This window comes from Myiozetetes cayanensis, unplaced genomic scaffold (genome assembly GCF_022539395.1).
Source record: "Myiozetetes cayanensis isolate MyiCay16 unplaced genomic scaffold, myiCay2020 scf407, whole genome shotgun sequence".
Taxonomy (NCBI): Eukaryota; Metazoa; Chordata; class Aves; order Passeriformes; family Tyrannidae; genus Myiozetetes; species Myiozetetes cayanensis.
Window position 1 is genome coordinate 19,307 of NW_026087640.1, and position 23,058 is coordinate 42,364.

The following is a 23,058-nucleotide window of genomic DNA, read 5'->3' on the forward strand; positions in this document are numbered from 1 at the left end:
GCATTTCCACCCCAAAACCCACCCCCAAACCCAGGCATTTCCACCCCAAAACCCAGCCCCAAAACCGGGCATTTCCACCCCAAAACCGGGCACTTTAACCCCAAAATCCACCCCAAACCCAGGTATTTTCACCCCAAAAATTGACCATTATCCCCCAGCCCCTCCCCTGCGTTCCCCCTCCCCCTCGGCCCCGCCCCCGCTCTCACCTCAGCCAATCCCGTGCTGGGGGAGGGCCGAAGCCTCCGGCGCGCCGCCATTACCGAGACTCCGCCTCCGTCCTAGAAGGGGGCGGGGCCTCCGCTCGGCCACGCCCCTCAGGGGCGGGGACACCCAATTTCCCCAGCTGACCCCGCCCCCGCTCCCAGACCACGCCCCTCCTGGGCCCCGCCCCCGCGGCCGCCGCCCCCTCCCCAGGCGGCCGCCGCCCCTCCCCGCGCCGGCAGCACCCCCGTACTGGGCGGACTGGGCGGACTGGGCCGCGTACTGGGAGGTCTCCCCGGCCGCGGCCGCCGCCCCCGAGGCCGCGCACTGGGCGGCGCTGGTGGCGTACTGGGCGGCCGTGCCCGCGTACTGGGCGGCCTCCCCGCCCTGCCCCGCCCCGCACTGGGAGGCGTCGGCGGCGGTGGAGCCGTACTGGGAGTACTGGGAGTACTGGGAGGCGAGCTGGGCGTACTGGTGGTACTGGTACTGGGCGCCCGCCGCCAGCTGGGAGGCGCCGGCAGCGCCGTACTGGGCGCCGCCGGAGCCGTACTGGGAGGCGCCGGCGCCGTACTGGGAGGTGCCTGGGGCGTACTGGGCGCCGGCCGAGCCGTACTGGGAGGCGCCGGCGCCGTACTGGGCCGAGGCGGCGCCGTACTGGGAGGAGCCCAGGTTATACTGGGACGAGCCCAGGCCGTACTGGGCCATCCTGGCGGCCATGCTGGGGGTCATGGCGAAGGGGGAGGGGCTCCTGGGGGCGGCCCTGCCCCCGCCAGCGAGGCCCCGCCCCTGCCGTGGTAGCAGCAGCCGCGGTGGCCGCAGGGGCTGAGCCGATTGGCGCCGCCGCCGCCGAGGCCACGCCCACGCCGGCGCTGCTGTGGAAACGGTGCACGCAGGCCCCGCCCCAGGCGCGCGGAGCAGCCCAGCCCCGCCCCAGGCTGCCGTGGAAACGGTGCAGGCAGGCCCCGCCCCCCAGGCGGGGAACGCCCCGGCCACGCCCCCGCAGGAAGGGGCTGGGGGTCCGGGGCTCCACCCCCGCCCGCCCCTCCCCGCGTGGGCGTGGCCAGGAAGGGCGTGGCCGCGCGCTGGAAGGAGGCGGAGCCGGGGCTGCGGGCGGCCAATAGGGGGAAGGGCCGCTCCCGGCCGGCCACGCCCCGCGGGCGGTGGCCAATGAGAGCAGAGAGCCCGGGGGTGGGCGGGGCGAGGGGCGCAGGCCACGCCCCCCCGCGGGGGTGAGGGCCAGCAGGGACCCCGGGGGGCGGGGCAAGGCGGTGACTCCGCCCACCAGGGCGGGCTTGGCGGGGTGAGGGACAGCAGGGGCGTGGCCGAGGTGGGCGTGGCCGCGGCGGTGGCGGTGGTGGCGTGGCCGCGGCGGGGGCGTGGCCGGCGCCGAGGCGGCCGTGGGGGAGGGGCGGGCGCCGAGGGGTCCCCGGGGGAGGGCGCTCGGGGGCTCCCGGGGGTCGCCGAGGGGTCTCGAGGGCGGCCGCAGGCGTGGCCTCGGGGGCGGGGCCGCGGGGAGGGGCTCGGGTACCGTGCGGGGGTCTCAGCGCGGCGGCGGCCTCAGCGGGACCCTCCTCGTCCGAGGAGGAGGAGGAGGAGGACGAGGAGGAGGAGGAGGAGGAAGAGGACGAGGAGCCGGAGGAGGAGGAAGAGGAGGAGGAGGAGCTGGAGGAGGAGGAGGACGAGGAGGACGAGGAGGAGGACGAGGAGGACGAGGAGGAGGAGGAGGAGGAGGAGGAGGAGGAGGACGAGCGGCGCCGCTTGCGCCGGGCGCGGCCCTCGCGGCCCTGGCCGGGGGTCGGGGGCTCCGCGGCCTCGCCGGGGGGCGGCGCTGGCACCGCCGGGGCGGCCGGGACGGTGACGGTGGCGGCGGTGGCGGCGGCGGCACTCGGGGACCTGTGGGGACACAGGGACAGCAGTGGGTGATGGTCCTGGGGGAGGGGGGACACCCTTGGGGACACAGGGACAGCAGTGGGTGACAGTTCTGGGGGGAGGGGACACCCATGGGGACACAGGGACAGCAGTGGGTGATGGCCCTGGCGGAAGGGACACCCCTGGGGACAGGGGCAGGGGACACCCCTGGGGACACAGGGACAGCACTGGGTGATGGCCCTGGGGAGGAGGGACACTCTAGAGAACGTGGGACAGGGGTGGGTGACACTCCCCTGGGGAGAGGGGACACAGGTAGGTGACACACCGGGGATGTGAGACCCTGACAGGGGGACCCTTGGGGACACGGGGACCCCAGCTGTGGGACCCTTGGGGATGTGGGACGGGGGTGGGTGACACCTCAGGGACGAGGGACCCCGATGGGGGGACCCTTGGGGACACGAGGTGTAAGGGGGTGACACCCTGGGGACACCAGCAGGGGACCCTTGGGGACGTGGGGACCCCCTGAAGGGACCCTTGGGGACACAGGACAGGGGTGGGTGACACTCCTGGGATGGGAGACCCCAACGAGGGGACCCTTGGGGACACGAGGATGGGGTGGGCGGGTCCTTGGGGATGTGGGGACCCCCCTGAAGGGACCCTTGGGGACCCCTGGGGTTGGGCGTGGTCAGGCCCCAGGAGGGGCGGGGCCTCTCCCGGTGTGCTCATTGCAGGGGGCGGGACCTCACGCAATGGGGTGGGGTCTGATGTGGGCGTGGCCAGGTGCAAAAGGGGGTGTGGCCTCATTCCGGTCAATGACAGGGCGTGGTCTGAGCCGATGTGGGCGTGGCCAAGCACGTAGGGGGCGTGCCCTGCTTTGTGGGCGTGGCCACGTGTCAGCGGGGGCGGGACCATTGGGGGGGGAGGGGTCTCACCCAATCAGGACTGACACACAAAGGGGGCGTGGCCGCCTCTCGTGGGCGGGGTTTCATCCGCAGTGGGCGTGGCCTCAGCTGCTGTGGGCGGGGCTGGAGGGCGTTAAGGGCGGGGTTAACGAGGAGGGCGGGGCGGGGCCGGGGGCGGGGCCTTACCCGGTGGGCGGGGCCGGCGAGGGCGGGGCCGACTCGGAGGAGCTGGAGCTCGAGTCGGAGTCGGAGTCGGACGAGGACGACGAGGACGAGGATGACGAGGACGACGACGACGACGACGACGAAGAGCTCTTGGCGGCCTCGCCGGGGGCACTGGGAGCACTGGGAGCACTGGGGGATGCAACACCGGCCACACTGGTTACACTGGGAGCACTGGGAGATGCAGCACTGGTGACACCGGTGACACTGGGAGCGCTGGGAGACACAGCACTGGTCATGCTGGCGACACTGGGAGCGCTGGGAGACACAGCACTGGTCACGCTGGCGACACTGGGAGCACTGGGAGACGCAGCACTGGCCACACTGGTTGCACTGGGAGCGCTGGGAGACGCAGCACTGGTGATACTGGGAGCGCTGGTGACACCAGGAGATGCAGCACTGGCGGCACTGGTGACACTGGAAACGCTCAGAGACGCCGCACTGGTGACACCGGTGATACTGGGAGCACTGGTGGCACTGGGAGATGCAGCGCTGGTGACACTGGTCATGCTGGTCACACTGGGAACAGCAGCACTGGTGATACTGGTCATACTGGGAACAGCAGCACTGGTGACACTGGGAAGTGCAGAATTAGTCATAACGGTGACACTGGGAACCGCAGGGCTGGTCATACTGGTCGCACTGGTGACACTGGGAGCAGCAGCGCTGGCCATACTGGTGATGCTGGGAACTGCAGGGCTGGCCATACTGGTGACGCTGGGAACAGCAGCACTGGTCAAACTGGTCGTACTGGTGACACTGGGAACTGTAGAGCTGGCCATACTGGTGACACTGGGAACAGCAGCACTGGCCATACTGGTGACACTGGGAACCGCTGGGCTGGCCATACTGGTGACACTGGGAACAGCAGCAGTGGTCGCACTGGTTGCACTGGTGACGCTGGAAACCGCAGGGCTGCTCACACCGCTCATACTGGTGGCACTGGGAACAGCAGCACTGGCCATACTGGTGGCACTGGTGGCACCGGTGACGCCCCCAGCACCGCCCACAGCAGGAACCCGGGGCACACTGGGAGCACTGGGAGCACTGGGGACCCCGGGAGCCCAGGGCACACTGGGAGCACTGGTGGCTGCCCTGATGGTGGTGCCACTCATACTGGGAGCACTGGTGGCCTTGTTGGTGACAGCGGGAGCCGCGATGACCGGGACAGCACTGGCATTACTGGTGTTACTGGTGTTACTGGTGTTACTGGTGGCCAGGGCGGCGCCGCCGGTGACGACACTGGTGGCACTGGTGGCCTTGAGGACGCCGCTCCCGGCTCCATCCACGCTGCTGGCCCGCAGAGCACTGGTGGTACTGATGGCAGCACTGGTGACTCCGGTGACACTGGTGACACTGGTGGCAGCGCGGTGACACTGGTGACGGCACTGGTGACTGTGATACTGGTGACACTGATGGCAGCGCTGGTGGCAGCACTGGTGACACTGGTGGCAGCGCTGGTGAGACTGGTGGCAGCACTGGTGACACTGGTAGCTCCAGTGACACTGGTGACACTGGTGGCACTGGCGGCAGCGCTGGTGGCCCTGGGCACGCCCAGGGTGGCCATGGCGGTGGCCTTGGCGGTGGCGGCGGCGCTGGCGCGCAGGATGGCGGCGCCCAGGGGGCTGACGCCCGCGGGGACCCCGGGGGTGGCCCTGGGGACAGCGCCCACCCCCACGATGACACTGGGGGGGGTGGCCTTGGGGACCAGGCTGGGCAGGGGGGTGGCCCTGGGGGCTCCCACGGTGACACTGCTGGCCCCAGTGGCTCCCACGGTGACACTGGTGGGTCCAGTGGTGACGCCGGTGGCCCCAGTGGCTCCTGTGCTGACACTGGTGGCTCCTGTGGTGACACTGGTGGCTCCTGTGCTGACACTGGTGGCTCCCACGGTGACACTGGTGGGCCCTGTGGTGACACTGGTGGGTCCAGGGGTGACACTGGTGGCTCCCACGGTGACACTGGTGGGCCCTGTGGTGACACTGGTGGCCTTAGGGGTGACGCCGGTGACGCCGGGGCTGAGGGCGGTGGCTCCGCTGGCCTTGGGGACGACGCTGGGGACAGCGGTGGCGGCTCCCACGGTGACACTGGAGGCGCTGGGGGTGACACCCGGGACCTTGCTCTCTGCGTTGGTGACACTGCTGACCTTGTTCTCTGCACTGGTGGCACCAACAGTGACACTGGTGGCACTGGTGACCTTGTTGTCCACACTGGTGACACTGGTGACAACAGTGGCTTTGCTGTCTGTGTTGGTGACAGTGGTGACCTTGCTGTCTGCACTGGTGACACCAGTGACCTTACTGTCCACGTTGGTGACACCGCTGACCCTGCTGTCCACGCTGGTGACACTGGTGACACCACTGACCCTGTTGTCCACACTGGTGACACTGGTGGCACCGCTGACCCTGCTGTCCACGCTGGTGACCCCCGCGGTGGCACCGCCGGCCCTGGAGGTGACGGCGCCGTCCCCAGGCGTGGCTTTAACGGTGCCACCCTGAGCTCTGCTGTCCCCGGTGGCGACACCGGCGGCGACACCGGCGGCTCTTGGGGCGACACCCATGCCCCTGCCATCCACACTGGTGACACTGGTGGCCCCCAGGGCGGTACTGGTGGCCCCCAGGGTGGTACTGGTGGCCCCCATGGTGACGTGGGCAGCACTGGTGGCCCCCAGAGCGGCGGCCGCCCTGGTGGTGACGCCCCCCGCGGCGGCCCTGGGGGCGATGCCGACGGCGCCGGCGGCCCTGGCGATGTCACCGGGGGTGCCCCTGGCCAGGCCGAGCCGTGTCCCAGCCCTGGCAGCCCCCAGGGCCGCGGGAGGCAGCAGGGGCGGCAGCGCCGAGGCGGCCACGGGCGAGGAGGGCAGGCTGAGCCGCGCCGCCGGCAGCAGCGAGCCCGGCACGGCCGGCCCCGCCCGGCACAGCGCCCGCGGCAGCCCGGCGGGGCGGGACGGCGCGCCCGCGGGGACGGCCGGGAGGGACGGGGGGACGCCCGGGGGCCCTCGCTGCGCGGTGCCGCCGGTTTGGCCTCAGGGGGTCCTGGGGACGGGCGGGGACGCGGCGGGAGGGGGAGGGGCGGCTTGGTGTCCGCGGGGATTTGGGGACGGTGGGGACGCCGGCATGGCCTTGGGGAGGGCGGGGGTCACCTCCACCTTGGGGACAGTCGGGGACACGGCCTTGGGGACGGCCCGGGGAGGGGACAGCATCACCTTGGCGTCACCACCGCCCGGTTTGGCGTCACCAGCACCCGGTTTGGCGTCACCAGCACCCGGTTTGGCGTCGCCAGGGGCCAATTTGACCTCCCCAGACCCTGATCTGGTGTCACCAGCAGCCGATTTGACCTCCCCAGCTGCCACTTTGGTGTCACAAATGGCCAATTTGGAATCACCAGCATTCAATTTGGTGTCCCCAGCATTCAATTTGACATCACCAGCACTCAATTTGGCGTCACCAACACCCAGTTTGGTGTCCCCAGCATTCAATTTGGTGTCCCCGGTGCCCAGTTTGAGGTCCCCGGCGCCCAGTTTGACGTCCCCCGCTCCCAGTTTGGCGTCCCCCGCTCCCAGTTTGCTCTCGGGCACGGCCAGTTTGGTGCCGTTGACGGTCGGTTTGGCGGCCTCGGCTCCCGCTTTGGGGTCATCACCCTTGGGTGGCCCCGGGGACCCTTTGGTGGCCCCTGGGGACGCCCCCTCGGCCGGGGGCTTCTCATCCGCCCCCGGTGTGACCGCGGTCACCGCCTTGGGCGGGCTGGGGGTCACCGGGGGGGTGGCACCAGGGCTGGTGACAGCAGGGGGGGTGACACTCGAGGTGGTGACACCAGGGCTGGTGACAGCAGGGGGGGTGACAGCAGGGGGGGTGACACTGGTGCTGGTGACACTGGTGCTGGTGACACCGGCGGTCCCTGCTGTCCCCTCCGAGGCCGGTTTGGTGACACTGCTGGGGGGTGACACTGGGGGTCCCCAGGGTGCCCTCCTGGGTGGGTTTGGCACCCCCGGGGGTCCCAAGGGTGCCGTCCTGGGTGGGTTTGGCACCCCCGGGGGTCCCCAATGCCCCCTCCTGGGTGGGTTTGGCACCCCCGGGGGTCCCCAATGCCCCCTCCTGGGCGGGTTTGGCGCCCCCGGGGGTCCCCTCTGCGGCCGCTTTGGGGGTCCCCGCCTCGGTGCCGGGCGGGGCGGGCTGCGGGGGGAGGGGCTGGGTCCCCCTCCGATGGGCACCCACTTGGGGGCCCTGGGCGCCCGGGGCGGGGGCTGCGGCGCCGCCGGGTGCAGCTCGGCCAGGGGCACCCACTTGGGCCGGGCGGGCGCGGGGGCACGCGGGGCGGGGGGTCTCGCCGGGGCGGGGGGGCCATTTTGGGGGCGGGGGGTGGGGAGGCGCGGGCCGGGGGTGGGGAGGGCTGTCGCTGGGCCGCGGCGGCGCCGGCAGGAGAGCGGAGGCGCGGCCGCGCCCGCTTTGGGCAGGGAGGAGAGGAGCGGCTGCGCCGGCGCCGCCCCGCCGCGGCCACGGGACTTGCCCGAGGACTCGGAGCGGCTGCGGCGGCCGCCGCTGTGCCGGTACCGCCGCTCGAGGACAGGGACAGCGAGCGGGAGCGGCGCCGGGAGCGGGAGCGCGCAGGGGAGCGGGAGCGCGCAGAGGGAAGCGGGAGCGGCCCGGGAACAGGAGCGGCGGCGGGAGCGGGAACGCGCGGATCGGCGAGCGGGATCTCCGGAGGGCGGAGCAGGAGCGGCGCCGGAGGCGAGAGCGCCGGATAGAGATCGGGATCGGCGAAGGGGATCAGGATCGCGGATCGGGAGCGGGATCGGCGGAGAAGCGAGCGGGATCGGCGGATCGGGATCGGGATCTCCGGATGGGCGCGCGATCTCCGGAGAGTGGAGCGGGAGGCGGCGCCGGGAGCGGAGGCGGGATCGGGATCAGTCCCCAGCGTCAGGAGGCGGCGGGAGCGGGAGCGGGAGGCGGTGCCGGCGGGTCTGGGAGCGGGAGCGGAGCGCGCGGGCGCCGGGGCGGGCGCGGCCAGGGCGGCGTGCCGCCGGCCAGAGGCCAGCGCAGGGGGGAGGTGGCGTTGGGCGTCCAGAGCGGGGTGCGGGAGCGCGAGCGGCGCCGGGCGCGGAGCGGAGCGCGGCGGGGCGGGGCCGGGAGCGGGAGCGGCGGGAGCCGCGGGGCCGCGGCGCCGGGAGCGGGAGCGGCTGCGGGAGCGCGAGCGCGAGCGCCGCGACGACGACGCCCGGGTGGCAGCACCGGTGCCAGTGGTGGTGGTGCCGGTGGTGGGGCGGCCGGGGGCGTCTGAGGGGAGGAGGGGCGTGGGGAGGGGAGGAGCGCTGGGCGGGGAGGGAGGCGGGTTTGGGGAGGGCGGCGGGGCCGGGCTCCTCACGGGCGGCGGCTCCGCGGGGACGCCGGGGAGGGACGGGCCGGCGACGGCGCGAGCGGCTCCGGCTGCGGCTGCGGCTGCAAAAGAAACAGACGGGAGAAAAAAACCCAAAATTAACCACGAGGAGGGGGAGGTTTAACAAGGCGAGAGGGGCGGGGTGAGAAGGGGCCACGCCCCCTCCCCGAGGCCACGCCCCGGCGCTCACCTGCGGCGGGCGGGGCGGCCGGGGGGCCGAGGGCGGCGCCGGCTCCTCCTGGTCCTGGCGCGGCTGCGGCGGTACCGCCGGCGGCGTCGGGGTCGGGGCGGGGCCGTGGCGCTGCGGGACCTGCGGGGGAGGGGCGTGGTGGGTGGGGGAGGGGCGGTGTGAGGGGGCGGGGGAAGGGGATGGGGGGTGGGGAGGGCGTTACCTGCTGCGGAGGAGGCGGAGGAGGAGGAGGAGCCGGCCGGGAGGAAGAGCGCTCCGGCTTCTGAGATTGGCTGGTGGACCTGCCCGGGGAGGGGCGCACAGTGAGAGGGGGAGGCGATGGGTGGCGGGGGGAGGGGTGTTTGGGGGTGGGGGTCTCACCTCTTGCGCTTCTTCTCCTTGGCCTTGTGCTTGGCCTTGGGGCTGGGGGAGCTGGGGAGGGGCAGTGATGTCATCAGTGATGTCATCTGAGAGGCCACGCCCCCAGGCCCCACCCAGCCGGCCCCTCCCTCCCCCAAAATCCGGCCCTCCCCACTCACCGGTGCTTTCGCTTCTTGGCCTCAGATTCGGACCTGGGGAGGGAGGAAGAAAAAGGGGTGGGGTCAGGTTGGCCACGCCCACTTTCACCTGTGTGACCTCACCCACTCACCTGTGTGACCCCACCCCTCACCTGAGTGACAGGTGCTGACCCCTCCCTCTCAGGTGACAACTTTAAGCCCCTCCCCTGAGATAAGTGACAGATCTAAGCCCCTCCCCCTTTTCTGAGTGACAGGTTTAAGCCCCTCCCCATTTGAGTGACATGTCTAAAACCCTCCCCCTTTTCTGAGTGACATATTTTAGCCCCTCCCCCTCACCTGAGTGACAGGTTTAAATCCCTCCCCCTGAGTTGAGTGACAGCTTTAAGCCCCTCCCCCTGAGTTGAGTGACATGTTTAAGCCCCTCCCCCTTTTTGAGTGACAAGTTTAAGCCCCCCCCTCACCTGTGTTTCTTCTTCTTGCTCTTCTTCCTCTCCCCGGAGCGACTCGCAGACCTGGGGGGGGTGGGGAGGCCTTGGAGACCCCCCAGAACACCCCCAAAACCCCCCAAACACCCCAATTTCCCCTTCCCCAACCCTCAAATGCCCCCCCAAAATTCTCCATCCAAATTTACCCCCTGAACCCTCAGATCCTTCCTGAAACCCCCAAACAACACAACACCCCAAAATCCCCACCCCAGGACTCCCCAGGACCCCCAAAATCCCCACAAACCCCCAAAATCCCCTTAAATCACCCCCTTGACCCCCAAATTCTCTCTCACCCCCATCCCAGTACACCCAAAACCCACCTGAACCCCCAGGACCCCCAAACCCCCTTGAAACCCCCTAAATCACTGCTTGACCCCCAAATTTTCTCCCCAGCCCCCCAGTGCCCCTTGACCCCTCAAACCCCCCGACCCCCTCAAACCTCCGACCCCCAAAAATCCCACCTGCTCGATCCTTCTTCTTCTTCTTCTTCTTCTGCTTGGGGACGGCGAGCGCGGCTCGACTCCTCTGGGGCCGCTGGGGGGGGCAAGGAGGCCCTGGGAGTCACTTTGGGGGCTTGGAGGGGAATGAGGGCCCTGGGGTCACTTTGGGGGTCCTGCCTCTCCTGGGGGGTTGGGGGTACCTGGGGGCTCGAGGGCTGTGCTGGGGAAGAGGGGGGCTCAAAGGGGCACTGGGGTCACTCTGGGGGTACCTGGGAGACTCAGGGGGCACAAAGGGGCACTGGGGTCACTCTGGGTGGCTTTGGGGGTACCTGGGGGCCTCAGGGGGCACAAAGGGGCACTGGGGTCACTCTGGGGGCTCTGGGGGGCTCAAAGGGGCCATGGGGTCACTGTGGGGTACCTGGGGGCACTGGGGTCACTCTGGGGGCACAAAGGGGGCACTGGGGTCACTCTGGGGGTACCTGGGGGACACAAAGGGGCACTGGGGTCACTCTGGGGGTACCTGGGGTCTCAGGGGGCCTCTGGGAGGCACAAGGGGCACTGGGGTCACTGTGGGGGCTCTGGGGGTACCTGGGGGCTCAGGGAGCTCTGGGGGGCACAAAGGGGCACTGGGGTCACTCTGGGGGCTCTGGGGCACAAAGGGGCACTGGGGTCACTCTGCGGTCTCAAGGGTTACCTGGGGGTCTCAGGGGGCTCTGGGGGCACAATGGGGCACTGGGGTCACTCTGGGGGCTCAGAAGGCCATGGGGTCACTCTGGGGGTACCTGGGGGCTCAGGGGCGGCGGGGGGCTCCTTGGGGCGGCGGGGGCACAAGGGGCCATGGGGTCACTCTGGGGGCTCTGGGGGTACCTGGGGGGCTCTGAAGGGGCACTGGGATCACTGTGGGGGTACCTGGGGGCTCAAGGGGCACTGGGGTCACTGTGGGGTACCTGGGGGCTCTGAGGGGCTCAGAAGGGCCATGGGATCACTGTGGGGGTACCTAGGGGCTCAGGGGCTCAAAGGGGCCATGGGGTCACTGTGGGGGCACCTGGGGGCCCAGGGGCGGCGGGGGGCTCCTTGGGGCGGCGGGCGGGGTCGAAGGCGCACTGGGGTCACTCTGGGGGCTATGGGGTCACTCTGGGGTCACTCTGGGGGCACAAAGGGGCACTGGGGTCACTCTGGGGGCTCTGGGGTTACCTGGGGGCTCAGGGGCGGCGGGGGGCTCCTTGGGGCGGCGGGCGGGTCGACGGCGCTGCCGTCCACGTAGGAGTCGCTGATGCCGAAGGCCGCGCGCAGCCGCTCGTTCTTGCGCTCGTTGGCCTCGGCCAGCTGGTGCGTCTCCGTCACACTAATTAGGGGGGGCACAACGTTAATTAATTAGTTAATTAATGAGGAAAGAGCACCTCTGGTCGTTGAGGCCCCGCCCTTTCCTCCAGGCCCCACCCTTTCTTCCAGACCCCGCCCCTTGGGTTCAAACTCCACCCCTGCCCTTCAGGCCGCACTCCTTCCTTCTAAAATAATTAGCTAATCAATTAGTTAATTAAAGCATAGTTCCACACCATCAAGACTGCACACTTACTCTCTGTCTTAATTAGTTAATTTGGGGTTAATTAGAGGGTCAGTTCATTGAGGGATCAGAGTTAATTTGGGGTCACAATTGAGAAGTCAGTAGGTATTGGGGGTCAGAGGTTCATTGGGGTCAGGGTTAATTAAAGAGGGTCAGGGGTTAATTAAAGAAAATCAGGGGTTCATTGTGGGGGGGTCAGGAATTAATTTGGGGGGGTCACAAATTAATTAAGGAGTCAGTAGTGTTAATTGGGGGGGTCAGGGGATCATTGGGGGTTTGGGGGTTCATTAGGGAAGGTCAGGGGATCATTGAGGGGGCTCAGGGCTTCATTGGGGAGCTCAGGAGTTAATTGCAGGGGGTTAGGAATTAATTGGGGGAGTTAGGAACTAATTGGGGAGGGATTAGGACTTAATCTGGGGTCAGGGGGTTAATTAGGGGTCAGGGTGTGAATTGGGGGGTGACTCACGTGGGTTTCTGCTCGGGGTCCCCGGGCCCCTCGTCCTTCTCCAGCAGCATCGTCCGGAACGTGGCCACCTTGGCCTCGATCTCCTCGGCCGAGTAGCTGAGGGGGAAAGGGGAAAACGGGGGTCAGGGGGCCCCAAAATTTGGGAGGGTCCCTGAGGGGTTTGGGGGGGTCTAAAGGGGGTTTTGGGGGTTAAGGAAGAGGGTGAGGGGAACTTGAGAGTTTGAGGGGGCAAATAAGGAGTTGAGGATGTGGGGGATTTGGGGGTAATTTAGGGTATTTTGGGGGGTCACAGAGATAATTTTGGGGTTATTTCTGGGGTCTCACCCCTGCTCCTCCATGAGCTCAGCCAGCTCCAGGCAGGGGGCACTGGGGGGGTTCAGGGGGTTATTTTGGGGGGGGTCTCTCACCCCTTGGCATTCAGGGGGTATTTGGGGGGTTCAGGGGGTTATTTTGGGGTGTTTTTGGGGTTGTCTCACCCTGCTCCTCCATGAGCTCAGCCAGCTCCAGGCAGGGGGGCACTGGGGGGGTTCAGGGGGTTATTTTGGGCTTATTTGGGTTATTTTGGGGGGGTCTCTCACCCCTGGGCGTTCAGGGGCACTGGGGGAGTTCAGGGGGTTATTTTGGGGTGTTTTTTGGGGGGGTCTCTCATCCCTGGGCATTCAGGGGGTATTTGGGGGGTTCAGGGGGTTATTTTGGGGTGTTTTTAAGGGGGATCTCTCACCCCTGCTCCTCCATGAGCTCAGCCAGCTCCAGGCAGGGGGTATTTGAGGGGTTCAGGGGTTATTTTGGGGTTATTTTGGGGCTGTCTCACCCTGGGTATTCAGGGGCACTGGGGGGTTCAGGGGTTATTTTGGGGTGTTTTTGGGGTTCTCTCACCCTGCTCCTCCATGAGCTCAGCCAGCTCCAGGTAGGGGGCACTGGGGGTTCAGGGGCTATTTTGGGGTTATTTTGGGGGATCTCTACCCTGCTCCTCCATGAGCTCAGCCAGCTCCAGGTAGGGGGGCACTGGGGGTCTAGGGGTTATTTTGGGGTGTGTTTTGGGGGTCTCTCACCCCTGGGCGTTCAGGGGGTATTTGGGGGGTTCAGGGGGTTATTTTGGGGTTATTTTGGGGGTTTTTTTGGGGGGATCTCTTACCCCTGCTCCTCCATGAGCTCAGCCAGCTCCAGGCAGGGGGGCACTGGGGGGGTTCAGGGGGTTATTTTGGGGTTTTTTTGGGGGGTCTCTCACCCCTGCTCCTCCATGAGCTCAGCCAGCTCCAGGCATTTCAGCTCCACCCTCCTCTTGCGCTGGTGGTCGAGGATGTCGGGGTTGGGTTTCTTGGCCAGGGCGGCCTCGAGGCGCCTCAGCTCCTCCTCGCCGGGGGGGGGGTCCCCGGAGCCCCCGGCCCCCCCTTTCTTGGGCCGCAGGGCCGAGAGGTTGCGCTGGACGTAGCCGTTGGTGCCGCTGCCCCGCGGCGTCGGCAGCCCGATCCCATTGTACATCCCGCTGGGGGGGGGCCGAGTCACCCCCTCTGAACCCCCAGGGACCCCCCTGGGACCCCCAGACCCCTCCTGACACCCCCAGACCCCCTCCTGACACCCCTGTACACACCCACCCCCAATGACCCCACACCCCTCAGCCCGATCCCATTGTACATCCCGCTGGGGGGGGGCCGAGTCACCCCCTCTGAACCCCCAGGGACCCCCCCAGAGCCTCCTGACACCCCCTGTGCCCACCCAGACCCCCCTGACACCCCCTGCAGCCCACCCAGACCCCTCCTGACACCCCCTGTGCCCACCCCCCCTCAGCCTGATCCCATTGTACATCCTCGCTGGGGGCCGAGTCACCCTCTGAACCCCCAGGGACCCCTGGGACCCCCAGACCCTCCCTGAAACCCCCAGACCCTCCTGACACCCCCTGTGCCCACCCAACCCCTGTGCCCCCACACCCCCTCAGCCCGATCCCATTGTACTATCCCGGCTGGGGGCTGAGTCACCCCCTCTGAACCCCCAGGGACCCCCTGGGACCCCCCAGACCCCTCCTGAAACCCCCCCAGACCCCTCCTGACACCCCCCTGTGCCCACTCCACCCCCAATGACCCCACACCCCCTCAGCCCGATCCCATTGTACATCCCGCTGGGGGCCAGTCACCCTCTGAACCCCCAGGGACCCCAAATTTCCTCAAAACTTCACAAAACCCCCATTTTCCCTCAAAACTCCCCCAAAGCCAAATTTTCCCCTCAAATCTCCACGTAATAAACAATTTTCCCTCAAAACTCCACAAAAATAACAATTTTCTCTAAAACTCCACAAAAAAAACCAATTTTCCCTCACAACTCCACATAAAACCGCTTCTCTACCTCAGAAGTCCCCCAAACCTTCCTTTCCCCCTCAGACCTCCCAAAAAAGTCCTCTTCCCCCCCAAATCTCTTTTTTCCCCCTAAAAACTCTGTTTTTCTTCACAAACTCCCACTTTTCTCCCTCAAAACCCCTTCTCCCCCTCACAAACGCCACAAAAATCGCTTTTTACCTCAGAAACCGCTTAAAATCCTTTTTTCCCCCTCAAAATTTCCACAGATCCATTTTGCACCTCAAAAATCCTCCCAGAACCCCCCTTTTTCCCCTCAAAACTCCCTAAATCTCCCGTTTTCCCTCACAAATTCCTCCAAACCCCAACTTTTCCCCTCAGAACTGCCCCAAAACCCCACTTTTCCCCTCAAACTCCGCTTTCCTGCCCTCAAAACCCCTTTTTCCCCTCACAAACGCCCCCTTTTTACCTCAGAAATCCAAAAAGCCGCTTTTTTAACTACAAAATTCGCTTTTGACCCCCCTAACGCTCCCCAAATCCTCATTTTCTCCTCGCACCCCCCAAAAAAACACTTTCCACCCCCCAAATTCCACTTTTCTTCCTCAAATCCACTTTTTACCTCACAAACCACCTGAACTTTCACCTTTCCCCTCAAAATTGCCTGAAAACCCCATTTTCCCCCTCAAAACTCCCTGAAAACTCCGCTTTCCCCTCAAAACTCTCCTCAAATCCCTCTAATTCCCTCAAAACTTCACTTTTCCCCCTCACAAACTTCCAAAAAAACCCCATTTCCTCTCAAAACGCCCTTTCCCCCCCAAAATTCAAAATTTTCTCCTCACTCCCTCAAAAAAAACCTTTTTCACCCAAAACCCTTCACAAAACCCTTTTTCCCCTCAAAATTCTCATTTCCCGCTCACAAAAACAAACCCTTTCCACCCAAAATCCCCTTTTCTCATTCAAAATCCCTTTTCCCCCATAAATACACCAAAATCCCCTTTTCCCCCCTCAAAACTTCCCCCCAAACCCCCTTTTTCCTCCCCAAACCCCACTTTTTTCCCCTCAAAACTGCCCCAGCCCCCCATTTTCCCCCACTTACCAAAAACAGCCATTTTTTTCCTCCAAAGCCGCTCAAAACCACTTTTTTCACTCAAAACCATTTTTTTCTCTCATAACCCCCCCAAACCCTCGATTTTTACCCCCAAATCCCCTTTTCCCCCCTCAGACCAGCCCCAAACCCCTTTTTCCTTTCCAAGTCCCCAAACTCCACCTTTCCCCTCATAAAAATCCCCATTTCCCCCTCAAAACCCCCCTTTTTACCTCTAAACTCCAACTTTCCCCTCCCACCCCCAAAACAAACCCCTTTTTACCCAAAATCTCACTTTTTTCCCCTCACAACTTCCGCAAACGCCATTTTTGACACCGAAATTCCCCTTAGAACATCCTTTTACACTCAAAACATCTTATTTAACCCAAACTTTGCACTTTTTACCCCAAACCACGTTTTTTTCGCCCCAAACCCCCCATTTTTTCACCCGAACTCCCTTTTCCCCCGAAACTTTCACTTTCCCCCTCGAAACTCCTTTTTTTCACCCCAAACTTCCTCTTTCCCCACAAATCGCCCAGTTTTCACCCCCCAAACCCCCATTTTCCACCCCACGACCCGTTATTTCCCCCTAAACCCGTTTATTTTTCACACCCCCCTTTCTTTATCTAAACGATCTCTTTTCCCCTCAAAAATCCGTTTTTTCCCCCCAGATCCTTCTTTTCCCCTAAACCCCAATTTTTCACCCCAACCCCGCTTTTTTTCGCCCCGATCCCCCTTTTCCCCTCCCCAGCCCCCCTTTTTTCCCTATTTCCTCCCCTCCACCCCCCCTTTTTTATCCCATTTCTCCCCCTCCCCTCACGATCCCGCCCTTCCCCCTCACGATCCCGCCGAGGCCGCGCGGGCCTCACCCTCCCTTTCCCCACGCCGATCTCTCCCCGATCTCCCCCAAGACCCCCCTCAAACCCTCCCAGAGCCCCCCCCGGTCCTCACCGGCTCCTCTATCGCCGACAGCTCCGCTTCTATCGCGACAGAACCCTCGCGATCCGTGAGCGGCCTCTTCGCCGCGAGCGCAGCCGACGCTGAGGCGACGCCACGCGAAACCCCCACCTCCACTTCCGGTGCGGCGCGCGGGGCACGCCGGGACTCGTAGTCCTTTAGCCCCGCCCTCCGGTTGTTAACCAATAGAACGTAAACTACAACTCCCGGCGCGCACCGCGAGCTCCGCCATCTTCTCTCCCCGCCGCCGCGCGGGCACGCCGGGAGTTGTAGTCCACTAAACACGGCCTTCTATTCGTTAACCAATGGGCTCGGACTACAACTCCCGGCGTGCCCCATGCGCCGCCGCCATCTTGTGAGCGCCGCCGGGCCCGCCCTGCACGGGGTCCTCCCGGCCGCCAGGGGGCGGTAACGGCGCGGCGGGTTTAACGAAAAATGGCAAATTTGGGGTTTTTTTTTGGCTTAAAAACGCGGAATTTGGGGCGTTTCCACAGAAAAGGGCGGGGTGGAGGGTGTTTACTCCAGAGGGGGCGGGGTTGAGGGAGTTTTCCCCATAAAAAGGCAAAATCGGTGGTATTTAAGATAAGCCGAGCGTTTTCTATGTAAACAAAGAAAATTAAGGGTAAAAACCCTGAAAAGACCAAAATTAAAGAGCTTTTTCTCAATGAAAGAGCAGATTTGGGGATGTTCCCCTTAAAAGTGGGCAGAATTTGGGGCATTTGCCGCCGTAAGGGAGGGGGGTAAGGGGGGTGTCCTAAAAAGGGGCAAAATTGGGGAAAAAGAGATAAAATTCAAGATTTTAACCCCCCAAAAGAGGGAAAATTAAAGGGTTTTCCCCCATAAATAGGTATTATTTGGGGTCTTTGCCCCATGAAGGGTCACTGATGATTTACCCCCATCCAGGGACAAATTTGGGGCCGTTTTCCCCCAAAAAAAGACAAAATTTAGGGGTTTTTAATCCCTAAAAAGAGACAAAGTGAGGGGGAACAAAGCTGGGGCCCTTTCTCCTAAAAAAAAGAGGCAAAATTAAGGCTAAATCCGCCAGAAAGGGGCAAATTTTGGGGGTCTTCCCCCCAAAAAGAGGCAAATTTGGGGCCGTTTTCCTGAAAAAGGGGCAAAATTAAGGATAAATCCCCCCCCCCCGGATTTGTCCCAAAACCCGGCAAACCGAAGGTTTTATTCTCCTTAAAAAAACCCCCACACAATTCCAGATGTTCCTCCCAAAAACCCCACACACAATTCCAGATGTTTTTTTTTTTTCCCAAACCGGGCAAAATTAAAGGTTTTATTCCCCAAAAAGCGACAAAATCGGGGGAATTTCTCCCAAAAAAAAAAAGGTGAATTAGAGGGGTTTGGGGGGACTGGGGCAGATTTGGGTCCGCCCCCTTTTTCCCCCTTTTGGGGCCCCCTCTGTCCCAGACGCCCCTGGCGCGGCCTCCCCCCTCCCCCGCCCCTCCCCCTCCCCCGCCCCTCCCCCTCCCCCGCCCCGCCCGGGGCACTTGCGAGGGCCGCAGCAGCTCCCTGCAGCCATGGAGGTACCGCCGGCCGCGCCCGCCCCCCAAAAACAACCCCGGGGACCCCCTAAATACCCCCGGGGACCCTCCGAGACCCCAAGAATACCCCCAGGGACCCCCTAAATACCCCCTGAAATACCGGGACCCCCAAAACAGCCCCAGGGACCCCTAAAATACCCCAGGAACCCTCAAAATACCTCGAACCCCAGGATACCCCTGGGGACCTCCGACCCCAAATACTAGAACCCTTAAACACCCCGGGGACCCTCTGAGACCCCCAAAATACCCCCAGGAACCCTTAAAATACCCCTAGGGACACCCCCAAAACAACCCCGAGGACCCCAAAATACCCCCCCAGGGACCCCAAAATAACCCAGGGACCCCAAAATGAGACCCCCAGAACAATGGGACCCCACCCCGGGGACCCCCAGAGACCCCAAAATACCCCAGGAACCCTTCAAATACCCCAGGGACCCCCAAAAGGCCTTGGGAACCCCCCAGAACCCCAAAACCCCCCCTGGAACCCTTAAAATACTCCCTGGGACCCCCCTCCCAGGGAAATACCCCGAGACCCCCAAACCCCCGGGAACCCCGAAAATACCCCAGGAACCCCCCAAGACCCTCCCAGAACACCCCCCAGAACCCCCAAAACCCCCTGGACCCCCAAACCCCAGGAACCCCCCAGGAATTCCCGAGACCCCCAGGAACTCCCCTCCCCCAAATCCCCCAGGAACCCCAAATCCCCTGACCCCTCCCCCTCCATGTCCCCCCAGTTGGTGGCCGTGGCTCTGCTGGTGGCACTGGGGACACTGGGACAAGGGCAGCCCATCAGCCCCCAGGGTGAGGGGGACTGGGGGACTGGGAGGGACTGGGAGGGACTGGGAGGGACTGGGAGGGACTGGGAGGACTGGGTGGGAGGGGACTGGGAGGACTGGGAGGCACTGGGAGGGCACTGGGATGGGGACTGGAGGTCACTGGGACACAAATTGGGGTCACTGGGACACAAATTGGGGTCACTGGGACACAAATTGGGGTCACTGGGCCACTGGAACTGGGGCACTGGGACAGGGACACTCTGGGGACTGGGAGGGGACACTGAGACCCAAACTGGGGGCACTGGGGACACTGGGAGGGTCCGGGGGGACACTGGGACTGGGGACACTGGGGACACTGGGAGGGGACACTGGGACTGGAATTGGGGACACTGGGGACACTGGAAGGGTCCTGGGGGGGGTGTGTGCACTGGGACTGGGGGCACTGGGGACACTGGGAGTGTCTGGGGGGGGACACTGGGAGTGTCTGGGGGACACTGGGACTGGGGGCACTGGGGACACTGGGAAAGGACACTGGGACTGGAATTGGGGGCACTGGGAACACTGGGATTGTCTGGGGGGGACACTGGCACTGGGGGCACTGGGGACACTGGGAGGGGACACTGGGACACAAACTGGGAGCACTGGGGACACTGGGAGGGTCTGGGGGGGATCCTGGGACTGGGGGCACTGGGAGGGGACACTGGGACACAAACTGGGGGCACTGGGGACACTGGGAGGGTCCTGGGGAGACACTGGGACTGAGGGCACTGGGAGGGACACTGGGACTGGGGACACTGGGACTGGGGACACCGGGACTGGAATTGGGGACACTGGGGACACTGGGAGGGTCCTGGGAGGGGGACTCACTGGGACTGGGGACACTGGGGACACTGGGGACACTGGGGACACTGGGAGTGTCTGGGGGGACACTGGGACTGGGGACACCAGGACTGGAACTGGGGACACTGGGGACATTGGGAGGGTCTGGGAGTGGACACTGGGACTGGGGGCACTGGGGACACTGGGAGGGGACACTGGGACACAAACTGGGGCACTGGGGAACACTGGGAGTGTCCTGGGTGGGTGGGGGGGACACTGGCACTGGGGACACTGGGGGACATTTTGGAGGGTTGGGGACACAACTGGGGACACTGGGTGGGTGTGGGGGTCCGGTGATGGGTTTGGGGGACTGGTGTGTGACCCTCCCTGTCCCTCCCCAGGCTCCCCGCTGTGCCTCCCCGCCCCCGGGACTGCCAGGACGTTCACTCGGGGGCTTCCGGGCCGACGGCGTTTACCTCGTGTCCCCGGGGGGCCCCCGTGCCCGTCTACTGCGACATGAGCACCGAGGGACACGTGTGGACGGTGCCGCCCCTCCCCCCACGGACCTCCCACCCCACGGACCCTCCCCACCCCCTAAACCCACCTCAAATCACCCCAAAAATCAGCCTTGGAAATGGCTCTTATCGCCCCTCCCCACCCTCAACCCACACCCAACCCCCCAAAATCACCCTTGAAATGCCTCTTATTGCCCCTCCCCACCCCCACCGGACCCTCCCCACCCCCTAAACCCACCCCAAACACCCCCAAAAAATCAGCCTGGAAATGCCTCTTATCGCCCCTCCCCACCCCCAAACCACCCCAGGTATCCCCCTGGATCGCCCTCCCACCCCCGGACCGCCCACCCCACCCCCAAACTCACCCTCAACCCCCAAAAAATCATCCTGGAAATGCCTCTTATCGCCCCTCCCCACCTTCTAAACCACCCCAGGTATCCCCCTGGATCGCCCCTCCCCACCCCGGGCCTGCCCCTCCCCATCCCCCATGGACCCTCCCCACCCCTTAACCCCACCCTCAAAGCCCCCCCAAGAATTACCCTGGAAACGCCTCCTATCGCCCCTCCCCTCCCCCATCTGACCCCTTTTACCATCACCCCTCCCCAGCCTCCCCCACCCCCTTTTCCCCTGCAAAAAAACCCTTTCCCGCCCCTCCCCACCCCACCTCTCCTTTATCTCCCCCTCCACCCCTGACCCCCTCCCGCCCCTCCCCCCCCAGGTGTTCCAGCGTCGCTTCAACGGCTCCGTCAGCTTCTTCCGGGGCTGGAACGATTATCGCTCCGGCTTCGGCCGCGCCGACGGCGAGTACTGGCTGGGTACGACCAGTATGGACCAGTATAAACCAGTAGGGACCAGTACGGGCTGGGATTCCCACCCGGGGACCCCCTCGGGGCCAAACCAGTAGGGACCAGTATAAACCAGTATGGACTGTGTGGGCCACTGTGGGTCAGTAGGGAGCAGGAGGGATCAGTATAGACCAGTAGGGAGTGGGAGGGACCAGTATAGACCACTAGGGAGCAGTGGGAACCAGTATAGACCAGTAGAGAGCAGTGGGAACCAGTATAGACCAGTAGGAACCGGTAACCCCTAAGACCTCTCAGTACCCTCCCAATCTCCCCAGTCCAGACCAGTACAAATCAATCCAGACCAGTAGGGACCAGCCCGGCCCCCAGAGCGTCCCAGTTTCCCCCAGTTCGCCCCGTGCCCCCATTTTAGCCCCCTCACGACCCCCGTGCCCCCTCCCCGTGACCTCTGGCCCCTCCCCGTGACCTCTGCCCCTCCCCCCCCAGGGCTGCAGACGCTGCACCTGCTGACGCTGCAGAACCGCTACGAGCTGCGCGTGGAGCTCGAGGACTTCGAGAACAACTCGGCCGTGGCCACCTACGGCACCTTCGCGCTGTCGCCCTCGGCCGTCAGCGCCGACGAGGACGGATACACCCTGCACGTCGGGGGCTTCGTCGGCGGCGGCGCCGGTGAGAAATGGGGGGGGGGAAAGGGAGGGGGCAACCGGGGCGAGGGCGGTCGTTGGGGAGGTCAACGGGGTCAATGGGGGTCAATAGGGTCAAGGATGGCCATTGGGGAGGTCAATGGGGTTGATGGGGGGTCAATGGGAGTCAACCAGGTCAAGGTTGGTCATTGGGAGGTCAATGGGGTCAATGGGGTCAATGGGGGTCAACCAGGTCAAGATTGGCCATTGAGAGGTCAATGGGGTCAGTGGGGGTCAATGGGGGTCAATGAGGGGCAACCAGGTCAAGGTTGGCCATTGGGAGGTCAATGGGGTCAATGGGGGTCAACCAGGTCAAGGTCAACCACAGGGAGGTCAATAGAGGTCAACAAAGTCAATGGGGGATCTACCAGGTCAATGGGGGGTCAACCAGCTCAACGGGAGGTCCACCAGGTCAACAGGGTGGTCAATGGGGATTCCCAGGTCAACAAACCCCAGGTCAAGGGGGGATCAAGATGGGGGTCACAAGGTCAAGGTCAACTGTAGGGAGGTCAGTGGGGGTCAACCAGGTCAATGGAGGTCAACCAGGTTAGTAGGGGGTCAACCAGATCAACAAGGGGTCAACCAGGTCAGTGAGGGTCAACACCATCAAGGGGAGGTCAACTAGGTCAACAGGAGGTCAACCAGGCCACTGGGGGTCAATCAGGACAATGGGGGGTCAACCTGGTAAATGGAGGTCAACCAAGTCAATGAGGGGTTAACCAGGTCAAGGGGGGGGTCTGTCAGGTCAGTGGGAGTCAACCAGCTCAACAGGGGTCAACCAGGTCAAGGAGGGGTCAATGGGGGTTCCCAGGTCAATGGAGGATCAACCTGGTAAATGGAGGTCAACCAGGTCAATGGGGGGGTCAACCAGGTCAATGGGGATCAACCAACTCAACAGGGGTCAACTGGGTCACTGGGGGGTCCATCAGGTCAATGGGGGGGTCAACCAGGTCAATGGGGGGTCTATCAGGTCAATCAGGGGTCAACTAGCTCAACAGGGGTCAACCATGTCAAGGGGGGGTCAACCAGGTCAATGGGGGGTCTATCAGGTCAATGAGGGTCAACACCATCAAGGGGAGGTCCACCATGTCAATGGGGGGTTGTCTCACCCCCCTTTCCCCCCTCCCTCCCCAGGGGACTCCCTGAGCTACCACAACGGGCAGAAGTTCTCGACGTTCGACCGGGACCAGGACCTGTTCTCTCAGAACTGCGCGGCGCTGTCGTCGGGGGCCTGGTGGTTCCGCTCGTGCCACTTCTCCAACCTCAACGGCTTCTACCTGGCCGGGCCCCACCTGTCCTACGCCAACGGCATCAACTGGGCCCAGTGGAAGGGCTTCTACTACTCCCTCAAGAGGAGCGAGATGAAGATCAGGG

General features: G+C 64.5%; 3 protein-coding genes across 3 annotated transcripts; 1 reads left to right on the forward strand and 2 right to left on the reverse strand.

Annotated features, from left to right (window-relative positions):
• Positions 1–926: 926 nt before the first annotated feature.
• LOC126647769 (mucin-19-like) lies at positions 927–5,972 on the reverse strand. The gene is made up of 3 exons (XM_050330295.1): positions 4,599–5,972; positions 3,159–4,557; positions 927–2,094 (listed from the first exon to the last, which is right to left on the reverse strand). The coding sequence occupies exons 1-3, from the start codon at positions 5,830–5,832 to the stop codon at positions 927–929; spliced, it is 3,801 nt and encodes a 1,266-aa protein (XP_050186252.1). The 5' UTR covers positions 5,833–5,972.
• Positions 5,973–6,216: 244 nt separating this feature from the next.
• On the reverse strand, positions 6,217–16,656 carry LOC126647770 (serine/arginine repetitive matrix protein 2-like). Its single transcript, XM_050330296.1, has 15 exons — positions 16,530–16,656; positions 13,435–13,692; positions 12,207–12,302; positions 11,371–11,521; positions 10,198–10,270; positions 9,713–9,782; positions 9,273–9,305; positions 9,115–9,165; positions 8,952–9,035; positions 8,755–8,874; positions 8,553–8,626; positions 8,353–8,464; positions 7,870–8,151; positions 6,697–7,120; positions 6,217–6,591 (listed from the first exon to the last, which is right to left on the reverse strand). The coding sequence occupies exons 2-15, from the start codon at positions 13,686–13,688 to the stop codon at positions 6,217–6,219; spliced, it is 2,199 nt and encodes a 732-aa protein (XP_050186253.1). The 5' UTR covers positions 13,689–13,692; positions 16,530–16,656.
• A 216-nt stretch (positions 16,657–16,872) lies between these two features.
• Positions 16,873–23,055, forward strand: LOC126647771 (microfibril-associated glycoprotein 4-like; the record flags this gene model as incomplete). The annotated part of the gene is given in 7 exon segments (XM_050330298.1): positions 16,873–16,943; positions 20,085–20,131; positions 20,134–20,176; positions 20,178–20,226; positions 20,917–21,013; positions 21,488–21,670; positions 22,819–23,055. Coding segments are annotated over 7 exon segments (727 nt in total), but the record flags the coding sequence as incomplete, so codon positions are not given.
• Positions 23,056–23,058: the final 3 nt, after the last annotated feature.

Excerpts from the sequence above, each read along its gene's own strand:
- LOC126647770 (XM_050330296.1), bottom strand. The coding sequence starts at position 13,688 with ATGTACAATGGGATCGGGCTGCCGACGCCGCGGGGCAGCGGCACCAAC. Across the intron at positions 11,522-12,206 it reads GACCCCGAGCAGAAACCCAC|TGTGACGGAGACGCACCAGC; the intron begins GTGAGTCACCCC and ends CCCCCTAATTAG. Across the intron at positions 9,036-9,114 it reads AAGGAGAAGAAGCGCAAGAG|GTCCACCAGCCAATCTCAGA; the intron begins GTGAGACCCCCA and ends CTCCCCGGGCAG.
- LOC126647769 (XM_050330295.1), bottom strand. The coding sequence starts at position 5,832 with ATGGGGGCCACCAGTACCACCCTGGGGGCCACCAGTACCGCCCTGGGG. Across the intron at positions 4,558-4,598 it reads CGCTGCCATCAGTGTCACCA|CCACCAGTGTCACCAGTGTC; the intron begins GTATCACAGTCA and ends GTCACCGCGCTG. Across the intron at positions 2,095-3,158 it reads TCGCCGGCCCCGCCCACCGG|GTCCCCGAGTGCCGCCGCCG; the intron begins GTAAGGCCCCGC and ends GTGTCCCCACAG.